This window comes from Geotrypetes seraphini, chromosome 18, assembly GCF_902459505.1.
Source record: "Geotrypetes seraphini chromosome 18, aGeoSer1.1, whole genome shotgun sequence".
Lineage (NCBI taxonomy): Eukaryota > Metazoa > Chordata > Amphibia > Gymnophiona > Dermophiidae > Geotrypetes > Geotrypetes seraphini.
In genome coordinates, this window is record NC_047101.1 from 24,963,636 (window position 1) to 24,988,753 (window position 25,118).

Sequence of the window (25,118 nt, forward strand, 5' to 3'; positions counted from 1 at the left end):
TTCATTTGAAAGGAAGCTCTGGAATGAGAGAGCATAGAATGAAGTTAAGAGGTGATAGGCTCAGGAGTAATTTAAGGAAATTCTTTTTTACAGAAAGGGTGGTAGATGAATGGATCAGTCTCCCGGAAGAGGTGGTGGAGACAGAGACTGTCTGATTTCAAGAAAGCGTGGGTTAGTCGCATGGTATCTCTTAGAAAGAGGAAGAGATAATGGTTACTGCGGATGGGCAGACTGGATGGGCCATTTGGCCTTTATCTGCCATCATGTTTCTAAGTTATCCATTTAACTTAGAACTGCTAAACAGCAGGCCTAAATCGCATGGGGGACTCAAGAGGGAACCCGGGAATGGAAGTTGTAAACCAGAAGGAGAAAGACTCGGAGAGGGGCAAGGCAGCCTTAAGTCCTGAAAGGGAGAACAAGGATAGTTATCCAAGAAAGGGGGTTAGAGATAGAGTTCCCCTCTCATCCTCAGTGGCAGGCCCCATTTGCTAGGAAAGGAAGAAAATCTATCCTGAAGCAGGCATTAGTGCAAAATCTCGCTACAGGGATCCACAGGGAGCCTTCCTTCTGACCTGTTCCGCTAGAAGTTGCATAAGAGAGGGCAGGACAGGTCAGAGAGAAGGCTCCGGAGCAGGCCATGGGCAGCATATACCGATCACTGCTGTTGACGGTTACATCAAAGGATGGAGAGAGATAAATTTTTAGATACACGGGGAATTCAGTGAGGGAGATGCCTCTGGAGTAGGGTTACCAGGACGTCTGGGAAGATCCGGGCATGTCTTCTTTTTAAAGGATTGTCCAGGTTCCCGGATGGAATTTCCAAAATCCGGCAGTTTGTCCGGGATTTGGAAAGCCCTGAGTTCCGGCCGCTGCTGGAAGTCCTTCAGCAAGCATGTGCAGATGAAGTCGCACGCATCCGCACATGCTGGAGTCCCTCCAGACGCAGCCTGGCGGTCAGAAAAAACAGACAGGCCTTGTGGGGGTGAGCCTGGAGGTGGAACAGGGCGGGGCTGGAGGCGGAATGAGAGAGGGTTGGGGCAGAATAAGGCGGGACTGGGGGTGGAACGGGGCATGGCCATATGTCTGGGTTTTTCCATCAGCAAATATGGTAACCCTTCTCTGGGGGAGGGGGGAGGAGAATAACAGCAAAGGCTAATAAATCCAAGGGGGAATGTTTGCCATAATGGGCCCCTAGTAGCGCGCGCTAAAAAGCATAGCACACCTTAGTAAAAGAGGGGGTTAATTTCTGGAGGAGTGGCCTGTACTCCAGTGTTTCCCCTTCTTTTCAGGCTCCATAGCAGCAGGGTACGCTTCCATTTCCTCCCTTCCAGACAGCCTGCAGGGAACAGCAATGGGGGTGAGTCTGGAACAGAGCAGAGAACGAGACTGTCTATTCAGGGCCGACGCAGAGATGCCAAATTGCCCATTTTCAGGCTGGAGACTTTTTGGCTGGTCCTGGGTTTGAACTTACTTCCCATTGCAGTGTGGAATTTGTAGTGCCTGGTCCTGCCTCATATTGGAACCAGGCTTTCTGCAACTGCCTAGTTTGTCTGATAGCAGCCTCAGCCCTGACTCTAGTCCCTAATTCAGCCCCTCTCCTATTGCTCTTGTCCCTGGCTCTCTAATCCCACAGCTGTGTTTCATCTTTGCTTACAAATTAAGCCCTGTCCCTTACACATATTTAGCAGTCGTACTTCAGTAGATATCATGGGTTCTACATATGGCACCCAGATTTTGGTGGGAGGCGAAGATATGTTTCAAGTTTCAAGTTTCAAGTTTATTAAAATATTTGATTGAACGCTTTTCAGGATACAAAGCGTTTTACAAAGAAATAAAATTGGATATATTAAAATTACAAATACATCGTAAATAAAAATTGTTACTTAAAAAATTAAAGAACGAACTGGGGTAACAAACACATGGAACAGTAGGAAAGGAGGGAAAAGAAAAAATACAATAAAAAAATAAAAAAAAACAAGATGAGTTAATCAGGTTGGGTTAGAACATAAGGATAATGTGAAAAAAGGATTTACAATCTTGAAAATCTAAGAGAAAAGGATTTACAATCTTGAAAATCTAAGAGAAAAAAAAAGGGGTATATACTCAGAGTTTAATACAAAACGATAAAATTAGGAATGAACCGAAAAATAAACTTTTAATTAAAGGCTTCTTTAAAAAGAAAACACTTTAAACTATTTTTGAATTTATTCAAATCTTGTTCAAGTCTTAAATGAAGAGGAAGGGAGTTCCAAATGGTAGGGGCTGTAACCGAAAAAATAAGGTCACGGCGAGTACCAATGACTTTCAAAGAGGGAACATAAAGGGACGCTTGTGAGGAAGATCTGAGAACTCTAGTGGGGCTGTAGGGGATCAGAAGCCTGTCTATAAATGCAGGTGTATTATTTCTTAATGTCTTAAAGACTAATAGTGCTATTTTATAGGTGATTCTATATGAAATTGGTAGCCAGTGAGCATTTTGAAGCAGTGGTGTAACATGATCGAATTTTTTTGAACCTGTGATTACCTTTATTGCAGTGTTTTGTATGATTTGGAGGCGCCTTATATCCTTAAGATATGCCCCCTTTAACAAGGAATTGCAGTAGTCTAGCTTTGAAATCACTAGAGAATGTATTAAGGTATTGAGTGAAAATGAATCTAGAAGGGGAACCAATGAGCGGATCATTCTTAATTTATAGAAACAATTTTTTACCAAAGCACTGATGTGTAATCTGAAAGAAAGATTATTGTCTAAAATGACGCCTAAGATTTTTGTGTTGGTAGTGAGGTATAGAGGATTGTTATCTATTAAAATTGGGTTGATTAGTTTTACACCTTCTCTCCCTGAAAAAAGCATAGATGTAGATTTATTAATACTTAAAGAAAGTTGATTATTGTTCAACCAATCGTGAACTTTGGCCAACTTACGGTTGATTTCGAGTATATCCTGGGAGCTTGAAGAATCAATAGGGTGTAAAAGTTGGAAATCATCCGCGTAGGCATACACTGTAAATCCTATAGATTGACAAAGAGTTAAGAGAGGGGCCAGATAAATATTGAAAAGTAATGGAGACAATATGGACCCTTGAGGTACACCATAATTTGTTTGATAAGGCTTTGAAGTAGAATTGTTAAAGTGTACAGAAGAAGATCTATTGGTAAAATATGACTTAAACCAATCTAAAACTTGGTCTTTGATGCCAATGGAAGAAAGGCGATGAAGTAGTAAATGGTGATCAATAGTGTCGAAGGCTGCCGCTAAGTCTAAGGAAATGAGAATGACAGATTTGTGTTGGTCCAGAAAGTAATGAATAGTAGTAACAAGACCTAATAAAGAGTGTTCAGTTGAGTGATTCTTGCGAAATCCTGCTTGATTGGGATGCAAGACATGAGTTTTATCTACAAAGTCTGATAACTGTTGAAAAACTACCTTTTCAGTTAGTTTTGCTAGGAATGGAAGACTCGCAATTGGACGATAGTTAGAACATTCACAAGGACTGGTTTTAGAATCCTTGATAATTGGTAAAAGAACAGAATGTTTCCAGTCTTCTGGGATTAATGATGTAGACAAGCTTTTGTGGATAATTTGTAGAATAATTGGACCGAAAATTGAGAAGTATCGTTTAAGTAGAAAAGGAGGGAATGCTTCATTTTTAGAACCTTTAAGTTTTATTGATTGAAACAACTGTTTTAGTTCAGATAGGGTAGGAATGATAAACTTGGAGCATGTAGCTTGAAAATTAATTTGATCTTCATCAGAAATAGCGGGAGTTTTGTTGGATATGTTAGCTTTGATAGTATTAATTTTTGTATAAAAAAAATCAGCTAAACTGTCAGCTGTGAGGGAGTCATTGACAGGAATATCCGGTTTATGTTTAAAGGTAGTTAATTGTTTTAATATTTTGAAAAGTAAAGAAGAATTCTTAGTCATAGATATTTTTTTATTGTAATATTTTTTTTTTGTATCGTTGATCTTTTGGCGGTAATATTGGGAATGATTTTTGTACGTTTCCAGATTGTTTGATGTGGGTTTGGCTCGCCATTTACGTTCAGCTGAACGTAACTGTTGTTTTAATAATACAAGAGAAGAGTTGAACCAGGGATTTTTTTTGTTTTTTTGGAGAGATAGTTTTAATTGTTATAGGAGCAATTTTATTTAAAAGAGATTGACAGGTGTTGTTCCAGGTAGTTAGTTGGTCGTCTATAGATAGAGAGTTAAAGTTATCCAGATCCAGTAATGGTGTAACGAGAAGCGAGTCATCTATATTTTGGAAGTCTCTTACTTTAATAATTTTGGGAGATCTAAAGGGATCATGAGGGGGGTAAATAACTAGTGTTGATTGAATTAGACTATGGTCAGACCATGGGACTTTTAAGATTTCTAGATCTGAAAAATTATCAAATAATTCCCCTGAGGCAAAGATCATATCTAGAGTGTGACCTTTGATATGTGTTGGGCCAATTTTGAAGGGTATAAGGTCAAGATCTTTCATGTGAACAAGAAATTCGGAAGTATAAGGGTTGGATTTATCCTCGAAATGGAAATTGAAATCTCCAAGAAGTATAGTAAAAGGTGAAGTGGTAACAAAATTTGAAACAATAGATAATAACTGGGTGAAAGTAGATTGATTATTTGGAGGAGGGTTATATAGTAGAAGTAATTTGATATTTGGATTCGAATTAAGTTTTAATTGAATATATTCAATAGTACCAATGATTTGAGTGGATTCAACTACTGGGGATAAGTTGGCTTTGTAAATGATTGCAAGGCCTCCTCCTTTTTTATCTGTACGATGATTAAAACAATAGTTATAGTTAGGGGGGGAAGCATAAGACAAATAAGCTTCATCACCCTCCTTTAGCCAGGTTTCTACAAGACAAAGAAGATCAAGCGATTGATTGGTTAATAGATCTTTAATAATGTGATGTTTGGAACGTAATGATCTGACATTAATTAACCCTATTTTTAAAAATTTTTTTGATGTTGCTGAAGTAGTGTATATGGGTGAAAATTTATCTAATGACTGAAAAGAATTAGACGAAGTAAGGTTAATTAGATTAGAGGGGTTACAAGTGGTCATGGAATCTGCTGGAGGGGGTCTGTGACCCCATTGAACCTGAATTTGAGATGAGAGAGGATTCATGGATAAAAGAATAGTGAAAGACCAAAATAAAATTAGAAAAATTCCAAATTTATTATGGATTGTAGGGAAAATAGATTTAGAATTTGGGACAAAGAGAGAAAATGAAAATCCTAAGAAAAGACAGTAGCAAAGATTAAATAAGTCATGAAGTTGCCCACAAAGTTGCGCACAAAGGAGCGCAACAAGGAGCAGGCGTGCGCCGCAAGAGGGGAGGAATTTAACAGCATGTACCAGCTGAGTGGAGGCGTGTCCAGCGGGCCGCCGCTTCGCGGCGGCGATTCAAAATGGTGGAGAGGGACTGAGGAAATGAAACACAAGACAAAAGATTAATGAAGTGCACCAGCTAGAATAAGGGTAATAGAATAAAACTGTAGAATTTGAAATAAAAGCTTATTTTGAAAAGAATATGATTTGTTAAAAACTTATTGAAACAGAACACACATAAAATAAAATCATTACAGATAAAAGTTAAATTTACGGATAAAAAGAAGTAACAACTTACTGGTAAAAGATAAAACATGCAAATAGAGTAAACTTGAACCTTATGGAAAGTGATGTTAAAAAAACCAGACACAATAAAATTAAAAACTTACGTACAAACCGGAAAGTGAGTATTCTTGAAATAATTGGTGCTTAGTACAGTGAACAATAAAACCGGGTTAAACAAGCTTAAACCTTGGTGACAATAGCAAAACAATCTAAGGTCTTTGGCGTAATGGGCGTGCGCCGCAAGAGGGGAGGAATTTAACAGCATGTACCAGCTGAGTGGAGGCGTGTCCAGCGGGCCGCCGCTTTGCGGCGGCGATTCAAAATGGTGGAGAGGGACTGAGGAAATGAAACACAAGACAAAAGATTAATGAAGTGCACCAGCTAGAATAAGGGTAATAGAATAAAACTGTAGAATTTGAAATAAAAGCTTATTTTGAAAAGAATATGATTTGTTAAAAACTTATTGAAACAGAACACACATAAAATAAAATCATTACAGATAAAAGTTAAATTTACGGATAAAAAGAAGTAACAACTTACTGGTAAAAGATAAAACATGCAAATAGAGTAAACTTGAACCTTATGGAAAGTGATGTTAAAAAAACCAGACACAATAAAATTAAAAACTTACGTACAAACCGGAAAGTGAGTATTCTTGAAATAATTGGTGCTTAGTACAGTGAACAATAAAACCGGGTTAAACAAGCTTAAACCTTGGTGACAATAGCAAAACAATCTAAGGTCTTTGGCGTAATGGGCGTGCGCCGCAAGAGGGGAGGAATTTAACAGCATGTACCAGCTGAGTGGAGGCGTGTCCAGCGGGCCGCCGCTTTGCGGCGGCGATTCAAAATGGTGGAGAGGGACTGAGGAAATGAAACACAAGACAAAAGATTAATGAAGTGCACCAGCTAGAATAAGGGTAATAGAATAAAACTGTAGAATTTGAAATAAAAGCTTATTTTGAAAAGAATATGATTTGTTAAAAACTTATTGAAACAGAACACACATAAAATAAAATCATTACAGATAAAAGTTAAATTTACGGATAAAAAGAAGTAACAACTTACTGGTAAAAGATAAAACATGCAAATAGAGTAAACTTGAACCTTATGGAAAGTGATGTTAAAAAAACCAGACACAATAAAATTAAAAACTTACGTACAAACCGGAAAGTGAGTATTCTTGAAATAATTGGTGCTTAGTACAGTGAACAATAAAACCGGGTTAAACAAGCTTAAACCTTGGTGACAATAGCAAAACAATCTAAGGTCTTTGGCGTAATGGGCGTGCGCCGCAAGAGGGGAGGAATTTAACAGCATGTACCAGCTGAGTGGAGGCGTGTCCAGCGGGCCGCCGCTTCGCGGCGGCGATTCAAAATGGTGGAGAGGGACAGCTGAGTGGAGGCGTGTCCAGCGGGCCGCCGCTTTGCGGCGGCGATTCAAAATGGTGGAGAGGGACAGCTGAGTGGAGGCGTGTCCAGCGGGCCGCCGCTTTGCGGCGGCGATTCAAAATGGTGGAGAGGGAGTACAAACCGGAAAGTGAGTATTCTTGAAATAATTGGTGCTTAGTACAGTGAACAATAAAACCGGGTTAAACAAGCTTAAACCTTGGTGACAATAGCAAAACAATCTAAGGTCTTTGGCGTAATGTGCATATAAGTGATTATAAGCAAGTTTTTCAAGCGGTTCTGTTGTCAAGTTTAGACTACTGTAATATGGTATTTTATCTACCTCCATCATGCATTCATTACAAGTTACTCAGAATTCTATTATTCGTGCTTTATTTGAAATAAAGAAGCAAGATCATGATTTGATATATTATGTCACGCTTTATTGCTTAAAAATGGAGTATAGAATTAAATATAAGCTGTTGCTAATGATCTATTTGAGCATGCATCAATTGGCCCCTAAGTGTTTTCAAGATTGTATTTCACTTTATGTACCTTCCCATGCATTGTGTTCTGCACACCTATTCTCTGCCCCGTAACTATGCCTACTTTTCAAGTAGGGTTAGGCATCACTAAATGTTGCATGAATATCCATGTGTAACCTTAATTAGCAATTAAAAAATTGTTTTTTCAAATGGGGTTTTAATGGTGGGGTCAATTACCGCACCATTTAACTCACTAAAGAACAATTACATTGTGCACGGATTTTAATTAGGCGTGGCTAGGCATCCATGATCATGGCGCCTACCGGCACCTATCCTAGGCATCATTTATAAAATCAGGCCCCAGGTGTTAAGTTTAGTTGTAATTCTGGATGTGGACTTGTCGATGCAGGCTCAAGTTAAGAACATAAGAATAGCCTTACTGGGTCAGAGCAATGGTCCAGTAGCCCATTCCAGTAGCCCAATCCAGGTCACTAATACCTTGCAAAAAACCAACTAGTAGCAACATTCCATACAGAATCTCAAAGAATAGCAAGATTCTGAAATCCCAGAGATTAACAAGATTCTAGAATCCCAAATAATAGCAACATTCCATGCTACCAATACAGGGCAAGCAGTGGCTTCCCCCATGTCTTTCTCAATAGCAGACCAAGAGTGGCCCATCCCAGAGCTGGAGATTAACCACCACTAAGCTGGAGAATGCTTGAGGTTTATCTTGCGACCTCAGCCATGTCTAAAACCAGTTCTGGCAAATATACATGCCCCAAACTGACATATTGTAATCAATAACTAGATAAAAAAATGTCTGTCTTTGTGATTTTATTTTTCTATTTGGTCCCAGTCTCTGTTGTTTGCTTTCCCGTGGCTTCTCTTTACTCTCTTGCCAGGGTCTCCTTGCCCATTTGGCATTTCATTTTTTTTCTATGTCCATCATTCATCATCTCTCTATGTCCCTATTCTCTTAACATGTTGAGCATCTTCCCTCTCTCTGATCCTGTTTTTGCCATGTCCCTATTTCCCCCCATGCACCAGCATTTCTCCCTCTCTCTCCCTTCCCTTCAGTCTACCATTTCCCACCTAGGCCAACATCTCTCGCTCCTGCCCCCTTCCCCAGGGTCCAGTAAATTTCCTTTCTCTTGTAGATGAGCATATCTCCCTTTTCCCTCTTTTTTTTCCACAGGTCCTGGTACTCAACCATTCAGCTTCTCTTCCTCCCCCCCCCGCTCCGTCTTGGTTTCCTTTCCTCTCTCTTCCCACCGACATTTACTCACTCTCTCTTCTTTTCTTCCAGCCCAGAATTTCTCACTTTCTCTCCTCCCTGCCCCTGTGGCCCTCCAAATGTGTTTGTGGCTGGTAGCACTGAAGAAACTCAGCTTTCGGCTGTCCCAACTTCTTCCCCCTGCTTTGCTCCTCTCCTAGAAAATGGAAGTAGCATCTTAGGAGGCAGAAAAAGAAGAAGAAAGGCCCTATGCTGGCTGGAAGCAGAGTCTCTGCAGTTCTGCTGGTCACATGCAAATTTGGAGGACTGTGGGGCTGAGGGACAAAAAATGTGAGAGTTGTCAGGCCACGGGAGTAAGGGGTAACATAGGGGAAAATTATGAAGAGAGATGCCAGATGATATCACCAGCTACTGGGTGCCAATGTGTGAGATCAGAACATGTATGTGTGTGAGCTGGAGAAGAGTAGGAGGGGTCAGCATTCTTAGCAGACTGGCCACGCAGACATCCCAGCAGAGCAGTGGGATACCCTGGAGGACACTGCATTGAACTTCACATAAAAGGTCCCAGGTATACATCTCACCATAACCCCTCTTATGTTGTATGGTGAGCCCTCCAAAACCTAACCCAACACCTACTGTACCCAACTAAATACCACCCCAGTAGCCCTTATGCCTGCAGGTGTCACCTATATAATCAGTAGAATAGGTTTTAGGTGGGTTTTGATGAACTTGCACTTTCCATCACAAGTGTATTAGTTAGAGTAGGATTTGGACTTGGGTCCCTTTCTCTGTTGTCCATTGCACCAACCACTAGGCTACTCCAGGAACCTGTTTGCTTCTGTAATAAGATTGGCGATAACATCTGAAGCTATACAGGGTGGTATGTACTGTTCATTCACATCTAGGAGGGGTCAGTGACCACTGGGAGAGTTAGTGGGGACCATGCTTTCTTGCCTTCAGTGGTCATCTGGTCAGTTTGGCCTACATTTTGGCACTTATTTGTTATTGAAACAGGTCTAACCTCAAACATTCAAGTTTTGCCCTGCCCGTTTTCTGCAATGTTCTATTATTGCAGAAAAATGTCTAAATCCTATGTAAACCCCTCTGTTCCTTTTTTGAAGTGTGAGTGTCATTTAAGTCTTGCTTGAATTCTATACCCTTGCTGTATAAAGATTTTCTGTGTTTATCCCATGCCTTTTTGATCTTCAGTTAACTTCCACAATGGTAATACCATCAAATGATAGCCATTCTTTAAATTAGAGATAAGCTGCATATGCTTTTGGTACAAGTAGCAGATACGGAGACAATATTCCAAATTAGGTTTCACCAGTATTTTATACATATGTATCCCTGTGTCTGTTGGTCCTCATCCTATGTACCTAAGCATCTTATCATCCTGATGCACTGTTTGATAGTCTTGAGGTCATCCGATATGATCTACTTTCAGCTAGTGATATACCAAGGGGGGGGGGGTTAGGAGGGGTGGCCCACGCTCTAAAGGAAAAGGGACACAGTGAAAAGGGAGATTGAGGACTGGATAGTAAGAATTTAATCTAGATAGATGCAGAAAATAAATTGAGAAGGAAGACAAGGGAAGGAAAGAAGAGAGTGAAATTCCAGAACATGGGGGTGTGGGAGAGGTAAGAGAAGGGAAGGAGAGGAGAGAGTTGCCAGACCATTGTGGGAGGGGGAGGGAAGGGAAGAAGATGAATGCCAGACCAATAGGGGTGGAGAGAGAGATGGAAGGAGGAGGCAGACAGTTTTTGGAAGGAGCATCAAAGGAGAGAAGATGCCATATAGAAGGGGCAGAGAGAGGGCAGACAGTAGATGGAAGAAAGAGAGTGGCAAGAAGATGAGGATTGGAAAGCAGAAACCAGAGAAGCCAAAGGTAGAAAAAAATTTCTATTTATTTTTTTTTGCTTTAGGTTAAAGTAGTATTGTAGGTGTGTTGATAAATATTTATAAATAGAAAATGGAAATAAGGTAATTCTTTTATTGGACTAATTGTATTACATTTTTGTTTAATTCCGAGACCAAAAACCCCTTCCTCAGGTCAGAACAGGATACCGTAACAACAGTATACTTTACTGATCTGAGAAAATGAGGTTTTGGCCTCTGAAAGTTAATTGAAAAATGTTCAATAAAATATTATCTTATTTTCCATTTTTGTTTTATTTCCCTTTTGGCCCCCTTTTATGAAGCCGTATGAGGTTTTTTATTGCCAGCTGCGGTGATATTAGCTCTGATGCTCATAGGAATTCTATGAACGCTGGAGCTTTTACTGCCATAGTCAGTGATAAAAAAAGCCTAATGTGGCTTCATAAAAGGGGTGGTGGTTATAAAGCCACATTAGGGTAAAAACTCCAATGTCCATAGAATTCATCTGAGCATCGGAGCTTATACCGCCACAGCTTGCAATAAAAAACTTACGCAGCTTCACAAAAGGGGGGGGGGTTATTTGTTAATATGTAAAGTGATTACTGTTTATCTGTTTTTTCAAGTTTACATCTGCTATCTTTATATTTTGCACATGCATCACTGTTTCTGTGGTGTTGCATTGTATGCAGAGTCAAGCTTCTTGGTGGTTCAGTTTACCTTTTCTCTACATATTTCTATTTTATCCCCCCTTTTACAAAACTGTGGTGTGGTTTTTAGTGCCGGCCACAGCGGTAACAGCTCCAACACTCATAGGAATTCTATGAGCGTCAAAGCAGTTACCGCTGTAGCCGTTGCTAAAAACCATGCTACGGTTTTGTAAAAGGGGGAGGGGTTAGTTTGCGATTACATATTCCATACTGGGCGAAGGTGTTTTCCATGTGTACGAAAGACATGGTTCTCTGTTAGCACTGACTGTGCAGGATCAATCTGTACTAGTCTGGCTTGTTTAGTTTTACAATGGGTGTACTGCTGTTCTACTGCTCACTGCAGTATGTAAGATGTTGCCTTTTCCTAGGTACATTCTTGTTGTGCCACGTGTGGATTGTTACGAAAAATCAAGTTTTTCATACAAATGAGGGGGTGTCAAAAAGTGATGGGCCCCAGGTGTCACATATTCTAGGTATGCCACTGCTTCTAGATTAGGGGTATCAAAGTCCCTCCTCGAGGCCCACAATCCAGTCGGGTTTTCAGGATTTCCACAATGAATATGCATGAGATCTATTTGCATGCACTGCTTTCATTGTATGCTAATAGATCTCATGTATATTCATTGGGGAAATCCTGAAAACCCGACAGGATTGCGGCCCTCGAGGAGGGACTTTGTCACCCCTGTTCTAGATCATTCTGGTGGATAGCGAGTTTGACACTTTTCTCTAATCATCTAATAATCCCCTGGGTTTCTTAGCTTCAGATGGGCTATTACATTTTATATTTTGCTTTTCTTTAAATTCTCAGGTTTTTTACTCCAGGAATATCTGTTCCTCTACAGTAGTGTATTGCAAATTGTGCGCCTCTTGAGATTTCAGGTTGTGGTGCGGCACATTGGGAAGGAGGAGAGGCGCCGGCTGGCTGCCTGCAGGACGTGCCTCTCGCGGCGTCCTGTAGGTAATCAGCCGGCGCCTCGCCTTCTCTCCGGCCCTCTTCCCTGCTGGCAACCCCCCCCCCCCCACACACACACACACACACTCACTGGCGTCTTGATGCCTGTCTGAAAGGCCTTTGTGCATGCGCAGATGTCATGATGCATGCGTGTGACATCAACACTTTTGGGTGCCTCGAGTTGCTGGCCCCTAGCTTTAGTGTGCCGCAGCTCGAGAAAGTTCGCGGGACACTGCGCTACCGCTATTCATGTCCTGAAAATTCTCTTTTCCTGCCCTTTTTCCTGGCCTCGTATAAAGGTATTGGATACCACCTACTTCAAGACTGAGATCTCTGATCACAGGACCCTTGCTCTCCTTGAAGTGAGCTTGAGTTCTCCACCGCCTTTGCAAATTTGTTTCTTCCTTATGTCTGCTTATGTCTGAGGCAAACAAGATCAAAAGACCAGAGGAAGAAAGGAGTGAGAAGCAAGCCAGCTGATTCACTATTCTTCCCTTAGATCCACTGATCAGCATCTCCTAACTGTTGCCTCCCTAAAAACTATTAATACATGGCGACAAACTATTTTTTCCGTTACTGCCCCCCAAATATGGAATCTACTCCCAATTCACTTGCGAGAAGAACTGAATTTGGATAGATTTAAGAGCAATCTAAAATGCTTTCTTTTTAAAGATGCATTTGACAACTAATAAAACTATATTTGGTTCACTAACCAGACATTAGGTTTATATCGGGTGCTTTGATTGAACCCTAGTTTCTAAATTCTCTGATGCTTATTGCTCTTCCCTTACCTAATGTTTTTTTCCCTTGTATGTCTTCTTTACTATTTTTTAAATTGTATTTCTGCACCTACCCCTTCCTTTTGTATCAATTAATTTTGTCTTGTTAGTCATATTTATATAATTTGTTTTCCCTTTGATTATTGTAACCCAATATTTTTATCTTTTGTTTATCACTTAGAAGTCGATATAGGCGATTAATGAAATACATAATAAACTTGGAAACTTAAATGACTTTGTGTTAAACTAATGTCACAAAAGTGCTTACACTGTTCTCGGTAATCACTTTTTTTTTTTTTTGGGTGGCTCTGTAGTTTCCTTGTTTTATTGGGGGGGGGGGTGGCGGGGTTTCACTGGTTTATCATGTTGAGCTTCCTTTTTCCCCAAGGGCTCTGGCAACCCCTGAGTATAAGTTCTGTTTTGTCTCTCATTCTGCTGCTTTTTTTTTTTTCTTGCATCTGTTCCTGGCACCGGGGCAAGCCACATGCGGCCCGCCAGGTACTATTTTGAGGTCCCCAGTATGTTTATCATAATGACAAAACAGTTTCTTGATCATGTGTCTCTTTAGCTTTAAATTACAATATTATTAAATTAAGACTTAGCCAAAAGGAAAGATTTATAAACTATAAAGAGTTTTACCTCATGCAAAATTGTCATTTCTTTAATAAGACATTAACTATTTTTTCTGAGGCCCTCCAAGTTACCTACAAATACGAAATGTGGCCCTGCAAAAGGTTTGAGTTTGACACCACTGATCTACAGTGGTCTGCCCAAAGGAAATTGCATCAGAGGAGGCAGGACGTTGCAGTGGGATGACCTGGGGGCTGGCCAAAGACAGCCATTCATACTTCTGCTGCCACCAGTGATAGACATAAATTTTACAAGACCATAGGGTAGTAAGAGAGATGAGAGAGTAGGGCCAGACCAATAGAGAAGAGGGGAAGAAGCCAAACCTGCAGGGGAGGGAGGGTGCTGGATGCCATGTGATGCAATAAAGGGAGAGAGCGGAGGCACCACCAAAGCATGCTGGCTCAAGGCATCACTGTCCCTTGAGCCAGTCCTTGGCACTGCTTTTCCCTAATGTATCCTTCCTGTAATGTATCTTTCCCTAATGTATCCTGACATCTTCACTGTATTCATTGGAGTATGCTTTTTTTCACTCCTGACTTCCAGTGAGCATAAGAACATAAGAATAGCCTTACTGGGTTCAATGGTCCATCAAGCCTAGTAGCCCGTTCTCACGGTGGCCAATTCAGGTCACTAGTACCTGGCCAAAACCCAACGAGTAGCAATATTCCATGCTACCAATCCAGGGCAAGCAGTGGCTTCCCCATGTCTTTGTCAATAACAGACTGTGGACTTTTCCTCCAGGGACTTGTCCAAGCCTTTCTTAAAAGATGCCAGATTCTGCATGCAGTTCAACACCAGAGAGATAGAAACAAATGCATTTCTTCCTGAACAGAGCAAAATATAGACAGCAGATGTAAATTCTCAAAACTGACATTTCAATCACTAAATTGAAAATAGAATCACTTTTTCCTAGCTTTGTTGTCTCATGATTTTATTTTTCAAATCATTCTTTTCCAGTCTTTGGTTGCACTTCCTTCTGTCTATGCTCTTAACTCTGTTTCCAGAACCTTCTTTTCCATTTGCTGTTTATCTCTACTCCTTCACTTTGTGCCCTACATCCATTTTTGTATTAACTTTTAACATTCAACTTGCTTCCATTTTTTCTGCTTCCTTCTGAAATCTATCTATTTTTCCTTCCCATCTATGAGCACTATTTCCTCTGTCTCTCTGTCTTTCCCCTACATCCATGTGTGCCATACTCTTTCTCTTTCTTCTCCCCTATTCCCATCTATCCATAAACAGCATTTCTTCCATCTCTCTTCCCTTCCTCACCCCTCCCATCCCTGTGCACCATCTCCTCCCTCTCCCATGGTCTGACATACATCTTCACCCTTTTCTCCTCCTATGGTCTGGAATCTTTCTCCTCTCTTTCCCACAGTTTGGCATCTCTCACTCCTCCTTCCCTCCTCCCCCCACTTTGTGGTCTGGCATCTCTCTGTCTTTCCCTTTCCCTTACCTTAGGGCTAGATTCACTAAAGATAGCGACTCAATCACTGTTGGCCGATTCTTTGGCCGATTTTCAAACAGCGATTGATTCTCTATCAAGTCTGCATGCAAATGATTTGCATGGAGGTGCAAATCATTTGCATGCAAAACCACTGACTCAACCTCAGTCCCTGATTGGCTCAGACACCTCAGGCCCCTCCAAGACACGAGGTACCTGATCCAATCAGGTCCTTAGGCCCCTTCCCATGCATCACATGATGCACCAGGGAGGGGCCTAAGACCTAGTGGTTTAGCAAACCAGAGGAGGAAAAGGAGGTGTTTTTGGTACCTCCTCCCAACAGAAAGGTAGGTGCATGGGGCGGAGGAGGAGAAGGGGGTGGGGAGTAGGCACTGTGGTGGCAGGAGGGAGTGGGCATCCTTCTGCCATTTTTTGGGGGGGAGCAGGCAGGCCCTCCTGCCATCTTTTTGGGGTTCGGGGGGCACGGTGGCTCAGGGGGTCGTGTGATTGTCGGGGATCGTTGGAGGAGGGCCGTTGCCAGTAGTGGGGGATTTTTTTTCTTTTTTTTTATGGGGCAGATATTTTGCGTGTGTAATGCATGCAAAATATCTGTGCCATGGAAAAAAACAAACAAACAAACAAGCAGACCTGTCAAAAAACAGGCAGACCTCTCGGTAACAGTTCGGGTTTTAGGATCGTAAAACCCGATGCAAAATAGCCAAGCAATGTAAGTGAATCAATCGCTTGGCTATTTTGCATCGGGTTTTATTAATTTGCATAGCTGGATCGGAAAATGGGCTATTGAAAACAAGAGGTGGGCTGTTTTGTGAATCGGGTCGGTTAGCAGTGATGGTTGCTAAACCTGTGAAAACAGCTTTAGCGACGATCGCTGACTTTAGTAAATCGGGGCCTTAGTCTGGAATCTCTCCCTCCTCCTTCCCATCCCTGGTCTGGCATCTTTCTCTCCTTCCCTCGCCCTCCCCCAACCAGTGGTCTGACATTTCTCGCCTTCCCTTCCCCCCTTTCTGTGTTGTGGTATCTTTCTTCCCTCCTTCCCTTTCATCCTCGTGTCTGACATCTCTCTCTCCTTCCCTTTCCTCTCCTATGGTCTGGCATCTCTATCAGCCCCTTCCCTTCCGTTTCTTCCCCTGGAGGTCTGGCTTCTTTCTTTCTTTCCCTTTCCTTCCCATCCCCACAATCCAGCATCTCTCTATTACCTTTCCCATATTTTTCTACCCTCCTTCCCTTGCATCCCTTTGTCTGGCACCCCACTCTTCTTCCCTCCCATGGTCTGGCATCTTTCTTTCCGATTCCCGTGATCCAGCATCTCTCTGTTACACCCCACCCCACCTCTTTGTGGAATCAGGTACTTTCTCTTCATTCTCATTCCCAGCAGCATTGCTCTTACTCTTTGGGCTGCCAGCAGCATGAGTGAAGTAAACACACTTGGCAGCCAGGAAGCTTTCTCTCTGCTACTGTTTCCTGTCCCCTGCGTAGGCAGGAAGCAGTAGCCGAAAGAAAGCTTCTGGGCTCCCGAAGGCAGCGTGTTTACTTCACTCATGCTGCCGGCAGTCCGAAGAGTAAGAGCAGCGCTGCTGGGAATGAGAGCGGTGAACAAGCACCAGATCTCACCGAGGGGGAAGGACACTCCGGATACGTACGTGGGCCAGAAGGTCTCCGCAGGCCGCCATTGGCTCACAGGCCTTGCATTGAAGACCACTGGTCTGGGGACATGGAGCACCAGAAAGGGGAGGTGGGAAACCATAGACTGTATTGAAAAGTGGATATAGTCATTCAGTTTCTAATAACCTTATTACAGTGTTACTGCGACACGGCAGAGGGAAGGCCCCGGCGGGACAAGCCAGGCATAGCATGTTCCGAGCACTGCCTTTTTCCCGCCGGCCACCACTACTGCTGTTTAGGTGACCCGGAGATGTCGGGACTCGTTGAATCAGTGAGTCTGATTTTTTTTTTTTTTTTTTTAAGAAAGCGAATCGATTCATCGATTTGAATCAGGCCTTAGAAATGCTTACCCCCACTCAACCTCCTCCAGTGTTACTTCTTTTATCCAGGTAAATGTTGTGCATTCTACAACCTGCCCACATGACAATGTTAGGAAATTCTACTTTACGGAGAGGGTAGTGGATGCCTGGAATAAGCTCCCGAGAGAGGTGGTAGAGAGTAAAACTGTGACTGAGTTCAAAGAAGTGTGGGATGAACACAGAGGATTTAGAATCAGAAAATAATATTAAATACTGAACTAAGGCCAGTACTAGGCAGACTTGCACGGTCTGTGTCTGTGTATGGCCGTTTGGTGGAGGATGGGCTGGGGAGGGCTTCAAGGGCTGGGAGGGTGTAGATGGGCTGGAGTAGGTTTTAACTGAGATTTCGGCAGTAGGAACCCAAGCACAGTACAGGGTAAAGCTTTGGATTCTTGCCCAGAAATAGCTAAGAAGAAAAAATTAAAAAATTTAAATTGAATCAGGTTGGGCAGACTGGATGGACCATTCAGGTCTTTATCTGCCGTCATCTACTATGTTACTATGTAATTCAAACAAGAGAAAAGCAGTAACCAGAAAATTTGTCTGGCTGACTACCAGAATGAACAGGACAAACTTTTTGTATATCAACCATGTGAAAATGAATATAAATTTGTTGCATCCTTATGTTTTTGTTAGTGTGGATTCCTATGAACCCTTTAAGATCCAGATAAAAAATGGCATCTATTATCAATTAAAAATGTCATGGCATCTTAAAATCAACACAGGCATTTTACACTTTGTTTTTGAGAATTTTAATATTTTTGTTAGTTGTAGGCAAAGTCTAAATGTTTCTTTCTCTCTCTCTCTCATCATTTGTGCTTTCAGTGACGGATCGGCAAGGTTGCGATCCTCAAACACGCTTCAATGTGCCGCCCAACACCAAGCACTGGATCGCACTGCTGCAGCGCGGGAACTGCACTTTTAAAGAGAAAATCCTGCGAGCTGCTTCCCATAATGCCACTGCAGTGGTTATCTACAATAACGTCTCCAAGGAAGAGCCAGTGACCATGTCTTATCCAGGTAAGCAGAAAGGGGCACTCAGTTTCCTGAGAACAGCGGTGAGGCATGGAATTGTGATCCCAGTACACATGATTTTGGCTGGGCGGGAGAAGGATTCCTCTGATGACGGAGCACAGTTGTGAATCATGAAGATGAAATCCATGTTACAGAATAGTGCCTAAGTGCAGTCGCTCACGTAAATGGTACTGATGCTCTGTTTGGGCGTTTAACTGCCATAGATTTGCTGTAGATACAATTAGGGGATAGCACGAGTGCCCGTGACACTTTTTACAAGACTGCAGCTGAGGAGTCAGAGCCACTATTTTGAGAACGCAGGATTAGAGAATGATACAGGGACAAATATGTCCCTGTCCCTGCGGTGTCTCAATATTCCCAGTCCATCCCTGCAAGTTCTGTTCCTGTTCCATTCCTGCAAGCTCTGCCTTAACCACACAAGCCTGATTTTATAGTGTTTGAGGCTTGTGCAGATGAGTTTACAGGAATGGGACAGGAACATGGGCAGAACTCGCGGGGATGGGGAAAATTTGTCCCCGTGTCATTATCTAAGCAGGATGCCAAAAGGACAGGAGCTTCTGTGAATTGCTCCTGCCCTGATACTCTTGGGGGTGGGGGGGGGGGAGGCTCAGCAAGACGGAGGGAGGGTCAGTGTCCTTTTGGGAGGGTTATGGTCTTTGCAGGCTTGATACTCTTCGAGGGGAGGATAGGGGTTATGGTCATCAGGGCCTTAATGCTACTCGAAGGAAGTAGGAAGAGGCCAGGCCTGCATTCTTTACACACATGCACAGTAGATATAGCTGATACATTTACTATGCAGTAGGTGTCTGCCCTGTGCAGTAATACAGGGCGGACGTTGGTCCGGCTTCAATAGTTGTGGGTCTGAGCACTTCACAAATTTTATATTAATTGTATTTAGTTTGTATGCTGTGATTAATAATAATAGTTTATTCTTATATACCGCCATACCCAAAGAGTTCAAGGCGGTTTACATCAAATTAGATTAGGATCTGCATAGATAGGCAGATTTACAATTATTTATCAGAATTACAGCTTTAATCGAACAAGACAGAGGATGTGGAAAGTAGGGAAAAAGGGAAGGCCTCATGAGGGAGGCGGAGTGGGGTGTATATTCTGGTGTGTATATTCTGGAATTCATCACAGAATTAATGTTTGGAACTCCCTAGAGGTCATTATTTAATCCAATAGTTATTGCACATACTTTACATTTAGGTACAAAAATGTAACGTACACTAACATGCAATAACTACAAAAGAACTTAAGAATAGCCTTACTGGGTCAGACCAATGGTCTGTCAAGCTCAGTAGCCCGTTCTCTTGGTGGCCAATCCAGGGCAAGCAGTTGTTTCCCCCGTGCATTTCTCAATAGCAGACTTATCCTCCAGGAACTTGTCCAAACCTTTCTTAAAACCAGCTACGCTATCCGCTCGTACCACATCCTCTGGCAACGCGTTCCAGAGCTTAACTATTCTCTGAGTGAAAAAAATATTTCCTCCTATTGGTTTTAAAAGTATTTCCCTGTAACTTCATCGAGTGTCCCCTAGTCTTTGTAATTTTTGACGGAGTGAAAAATCGATCCACTTGCACCCGTTCTATTCCACTCAGGATTTTGTAGACTCCCCTCAGCCGTCTCGTTTCCAAGCTGAAGAGCCCAAACTGTTTTAATCTTGCCTCATATGAGAGGAGTTCATCCCCTTTATCATCTTGGTTGCTCTTCTTTGAACCTTTTGAAGATTACCTCACTTCAGTAAAAAGACCCCTTAATTTGGTTTTAACCTTCCAGTTAACTACCCTGTTTCCTTGAAAATAAGACCTATCCCAAATATAAGCTCTAGCATGATTTTTAAAGATGCTCCTACTATAAGCCCTACCCCATAAATAAGCCCTAGTTAAGATCGACCCCCCAAACCTCCCCCCCCCACACACAAATGTGCCTGACACTAGTGCTGCACAATTCACTGAAAAAATCAGACTTGTCAATTCTGCGACCCCCCACCACCATCCCACCCCGGTGAGACCTGACATACCTCCGCTCTGAGGCTTCCTATAGCAGCGGCAGCGCTCTGAACGGGCTGCTTCATGGCCTTCGCCACCGAGGCTTTCCTTCTGCTGCATCACTGATGACATCATCAGTGATGTGGGAGAGAGAAGGACTCAAAGCAGCCTGCAGAGCACTGCCACCACTGCTGTTTTTGGAGGCCTTGGAGCAGAGGTCTCACGGTGGGAGGGTCGGTGGGGTTCTGCTGCTCAGGGGGATGAGAGGGAGGGATAGAAAGATGCTGCCCTTGAGGCGGGGTGGGGGGAGGGGAGAAAGGAAAGAGGAAGAATTAGGGTGGAGGAGAGGAAGGGAGAAATGATTGTTACACATGAAAAAAATAAGACATCCCCTCCCAAATAAGCCCTAATGTGTTTTTTGGACCCAAAATTAATATAAGACACTGTCTTCTTTTTGGGGCAACAAAGTAATAATTTTACTAGAATTGTTGATTTAATAGATAAAGAATTTGAATCATCCCAAATTCAAAACTAGCAATAACATATGCTAACTCTGTCACTGGTGACCTTGCCTTCGGTATATGCGCATACATTTCTAATTTGAGCTGGAAGCTTCTGTGGTCTGCTCTCCATTCTTGAGCACAGTTAATCAGGAGGGTTGTCTCTTTTCTAATCAATTTCTTTTGTACTGCCTGATAAGTTTGGTGACAGCAATTTTGGCTTTGTTTCATTTCTATTGCATTATCCTCCTTTTCTTTGATGTGAAAAAAAAAAAAGTGAATGCTGATTTACAATGAGACAGTGGAGGAGAGGGAGGGAGATGTGAATAATCTCAGTGGTGATGGAAAAGAGAAGGATACTTCCTTTGCATTTGAGGTCTGTATAAGGTGAGAGGTCTACTAATGAATGTATAATAAATACTGTAAGGATTTCTAGGATTTGGGGCTAGATTCACTAAGCCCACCAATCCTACCCGATCCGTGGGCAATCTGAGGCAGGCCGACTGATCCACAACGCGCCCTCATGCAAATGGGGGCAATCGGGGGGCATGCCTCTCACCGACAACATAGATCGCTGAAGAGCGATCCCGACGCATGCATTTGCTGTCCGTAGTAGTATTATTATTATTATTATTTTTTGACTCGCGAGTCCATGTTTTTAACTCATGGGTTAAAACTATGGGCTCTCGCTGCAGGGAAGGGCGGCAAGCAGGAGAGTCGGGGCAGTGAGCGGGGAAGCCAGCAAGAGTGGGGGCAGAGAGCAGGAGATGCTTTACTGAAGTCGGCAGAGAGTCGGGGCAGAGAGAGCGGGGCAGCAAGCAGGAGAATCGGGGCAGACAGCAGTGCGGCCAGCATAAAAGAGTTGGAGCAGAGAGAACGGGACAGGGTGAGCAGGGTTTTTGCTCAAGCGACTGGTCCTTGCCAGTCGCTTGTTTTTGGATTGGCCAGCCCAGTCGGTGTGCCTTCTTGAGTTTAGTGAATCGCATCCTTCCTACTTTGCATGCCGTCTCCCCTCATTTGCATGCGCGAATCGGAGGATGATCGGCACAGAGGTCAGTGAATGGGGTCGGTACATGATCGGCGGGCTTAGTGAATCTAGCCCTTTGTATTCCAATCCCAGGACTAAGGCTGATAGTTATAAAGAACATAGCTTTTGACACCAGCGCAGGGCTAGGCAGGAGATAGCTCTTAGCAAAAACTAATATGGCTGGTTAACATTTTGCAGGATCACGCCAGAGGCTGCACACCTTACTCTCTCTTTCTGTAGTAAATGATTAACCTTGACCTCAGCACATTGCAAATTTAGTTACCCTTGCAGTGTAGCTTCTGTCGTGTCACCCTGTCACACTTTTTCTTCTCTCTAGGTGCTAAATGTTCTTTGAGGATAAGGCCAAGGAGAGGAGTGAGTGTTTCTTACGCAGGCTATTTTTACAAACTGATGCAGGGAGAGAGAAGGAGACTGCCGCTCTGAATGCGGTGCAATTAATTTTTTTCCAGTACATCCTTTCTCTGAGCTGACTGAATTTTCAGCTTCCCCCCTCCATTTTATTCACACTTCCTGAAGGTTTAGGATAGCTTCTTTCATATCAATGATTTTTTTTTCACGTGTATAGGTGGCTTTTTTTTTTTTTTCATAAAAGGTAGACGATGGGGTCCTTTTACTAAGGCGCGCTAAATCGGTCAGTGCGCCTCGGTAAAAGGACCCCTACGATAGTAAATGATAGCAGACCTGAACGGCTCATCAAGTCTGCCCATTATACATTCATGGTTAAATTATCTTTTCTTTCCTATTTCCGGGCAATAGACCCTAGAAGTCCTCCCAATACTGTCTTTAGGTTCCCACTGCTGGAGTTGCTGTTGAATCCCACCCCCAGCCTATCCTAACTATCTTGTCACTGGTGCTTCTCTCAAAGCCCTCCCCTGCTCATCCTAAACCAAATCACCATCTACAGCAGTGTTTTTCCACCTTTTTCCACCTATGGACTGGCAGAAATAAAATAATTATTCCGTGGACCGGCGGTTGAAGAACAATGGGCTAAGTCGTGGGCCATAATAGTACTAATTGCACCTTGCACCCGCCCCCATAATAGTACTAATTGCACCTTGCACCCGCCCCCATAATAGTACTAATTGCACCATGCACTTCCAGTGCCTCATCTGGAAGTCTTCCCTCTGACGTTGCAACGTCAGAGAGAAGGCTTCCGGTTCAGGCGCAGGATGCCCGTAGGAGCCACTGTTTGTGGCTTTGTGCACTGAATCAGTTAGGAAGAGGGAGCTGGCTCAAAGATAACGCCGTATCGATCGCACCTTGGACCGGCGGTTGAAGAACACTGTTTTGGGCCTGATGCACGTGCTGGCCCTGTGGACCGGCAGGAAATTTCTGTGGACCGGCACTGGTCCGTGGACCGGTGGTTGAAGAACACTGATCTACAGGACACAGACCATGCAGGATTGCCCAGTACCGGCCTTAGTTTGTTTTATGCCATTCATTTTCTAATTAGATATCCTCTGTGTTCATCCCACACTCCTGCTCTCTGTCTAAGGAAACATCCTTATTAGACTAAGACTAACTAGAGTTCGGAAAGTTTTAGATTTGCAATATGTACAGATGATATAGGCCTAAGATGAGTTTTTCTGCAGCCTGTGCCCCTCCCCCTTTTAGCTCTATACTGTACATGAGGATGCATCGAAAATTAAAGGCCATTGTTAAATTACCTGATAACCGGAACAGAGCTAGCAAAATGCAACAGATGTACTTGTATATTGCCCGTTGGATAGTTCATCCAAGGACATTGCAGTACTCGGCCTTTAGTCGTGTGGCAGCCATGACGTCAGAAACACGGACGCCCCCTAGATTACAACATCGAAGACCGACGTGCCGTAGTGTGCTTTCTTTGGGTAGAGGGCGTGAACCCTGTGCAAATTCAACATCGGATATTGACTCGGTATGGACACAGCACCATGAATCGACAAAAGATTCATGAGTGGGTAAAAAGGTTTAAAGCAGGAAGAAAAGGTGTAACCGATGAAGGTCGTCCTGGTCGCCCATCAGCATCGCGCACACAAGAGCGCATTGACAGGCCGGATGCCTTGATTAGAGAAGACCCACGGATAGCGGTGTCTCAGTGGGCTGCAAATTTGGATATCAGCTCTGGACCTGCATTTGCCATAATGCACGATGACTTGGGATACAAGAAAGTCTGCGCACAATGGGTTCCCAAATAGCTTCCTGAGCTGCACAAGCAACAGCGTGTGGAGGCTGCGACCCAGTTCCTGAGACGGTATGAAGAAGATTTGAGTATTCTGGCGCTGGTTTTTTGGGGGTTTTTTTGAGGTGCTGGTAGGCACCTTGAATTTTCTTTTAAGTCCATTTTTAAATGGCGTTTTGGACTTAAATTAGACAGCACCCCCGTATACCTCCCTTCTATTTTATTTTTTTTATCTCGATGCACTTTTCACCTTCCTATCCCCAGATCCCTAAAGTATCAGTGTGTACTTGTCTTGTCTTTCCTTCATATTTTAACCATGGAACGTGCCCCCCCACCCCCCTTTTTTTAACTATATTTTTCTTTTTAACTTAGTATTGTAAACCATCTAGGTATACTATGATAGACAGCATATCAAGTACAGAAGAAACTTGGAGTGGTAGAAAACTGGAACGCTCTTCCGGAGGCTGTTGTAGGGGAAAACACCCTCCAGGGATTCAAGATAAAGTTAGACAAGTTCCTGCTGAATCAGAACGTATGCAGGTAAAGCTAGACTCAGTTAGGGCACTGGTCTTTGACCTAAGGGCCGCTGCGGGAGCGGACTGCTGGGCACGATGAACCACGGGTCTGACCCAGCAGCGGCAATCCTTATGTTCTTACAGCCACCCAAACTGAAAGAATCATCAGTGCCTTTACCTACAAAACAAAGTTTAATTTCTAATTATGTGTTTGTGTGCAATTGGTGATCATAACAGTAGTATTTAATTATCAAAATCTTGGAGGGTGGAGCCAACGGGTTAGGCCTGAAAACTGAGGAGGGCGAGGAGCCATTTAGGTGCTAGAGGCGATGGCCTGTATCTAATTCTGGGCCGAGCAGGAGACACCTCCCTGCTCCCACTTTTGAAGGGCAGATCCTCGCTGCCCGGGAAGCAGTGTCCATAATAAAGCAAGCCTGACCTAGCTTGTGAATTCAGCCTAGAAAATATAGCCTGCAGATATGTCTGAAGGTTGAAAACAGACTTTTATTACAAAATTAAACTAATGTCACAAACAATTTAGAGCAGGGAATCGAGCCCTGCCTGCAGCATGGTAATTATCTCTCTACTAGTGCAGGGTGTTGTGTTGGATTTTTGGTAGGAACTGGCTGGCCTCTCGCATCTACCTCCCCTCCCTTTATTATATGCCAAAATCGTTTTGGAATTAAGAGGTGCC

The 25,118-nt window shown here is 43.0% G+C and overlaps 1 protein-coding gene across 3 annotated transcripts in view; it reads left to right on the forward strand.

Moving 5' to 3' along the window:
- The window catches only part of RNF130 (ring finger protein 130), a 210,816-nt gene that overhangs the window by 65,026 nt on the left and 120,672 nt on the right, over positions 1-25,118 (forward strand). For all 3 annotated transcript variants that reach the window (XM_033927584.1, XM_033927585.1, XM_033927583.1), the window contains exon 2: positions 17,997-18,191. In XM_033927584.1, coding sequence (XP_033783475.1) covers positions 17,997-18,191 — 195 coding nt within the window. The remainder of the gene's footprint in view (positions 1-17,996; positions 18,192-25,118) is intronic.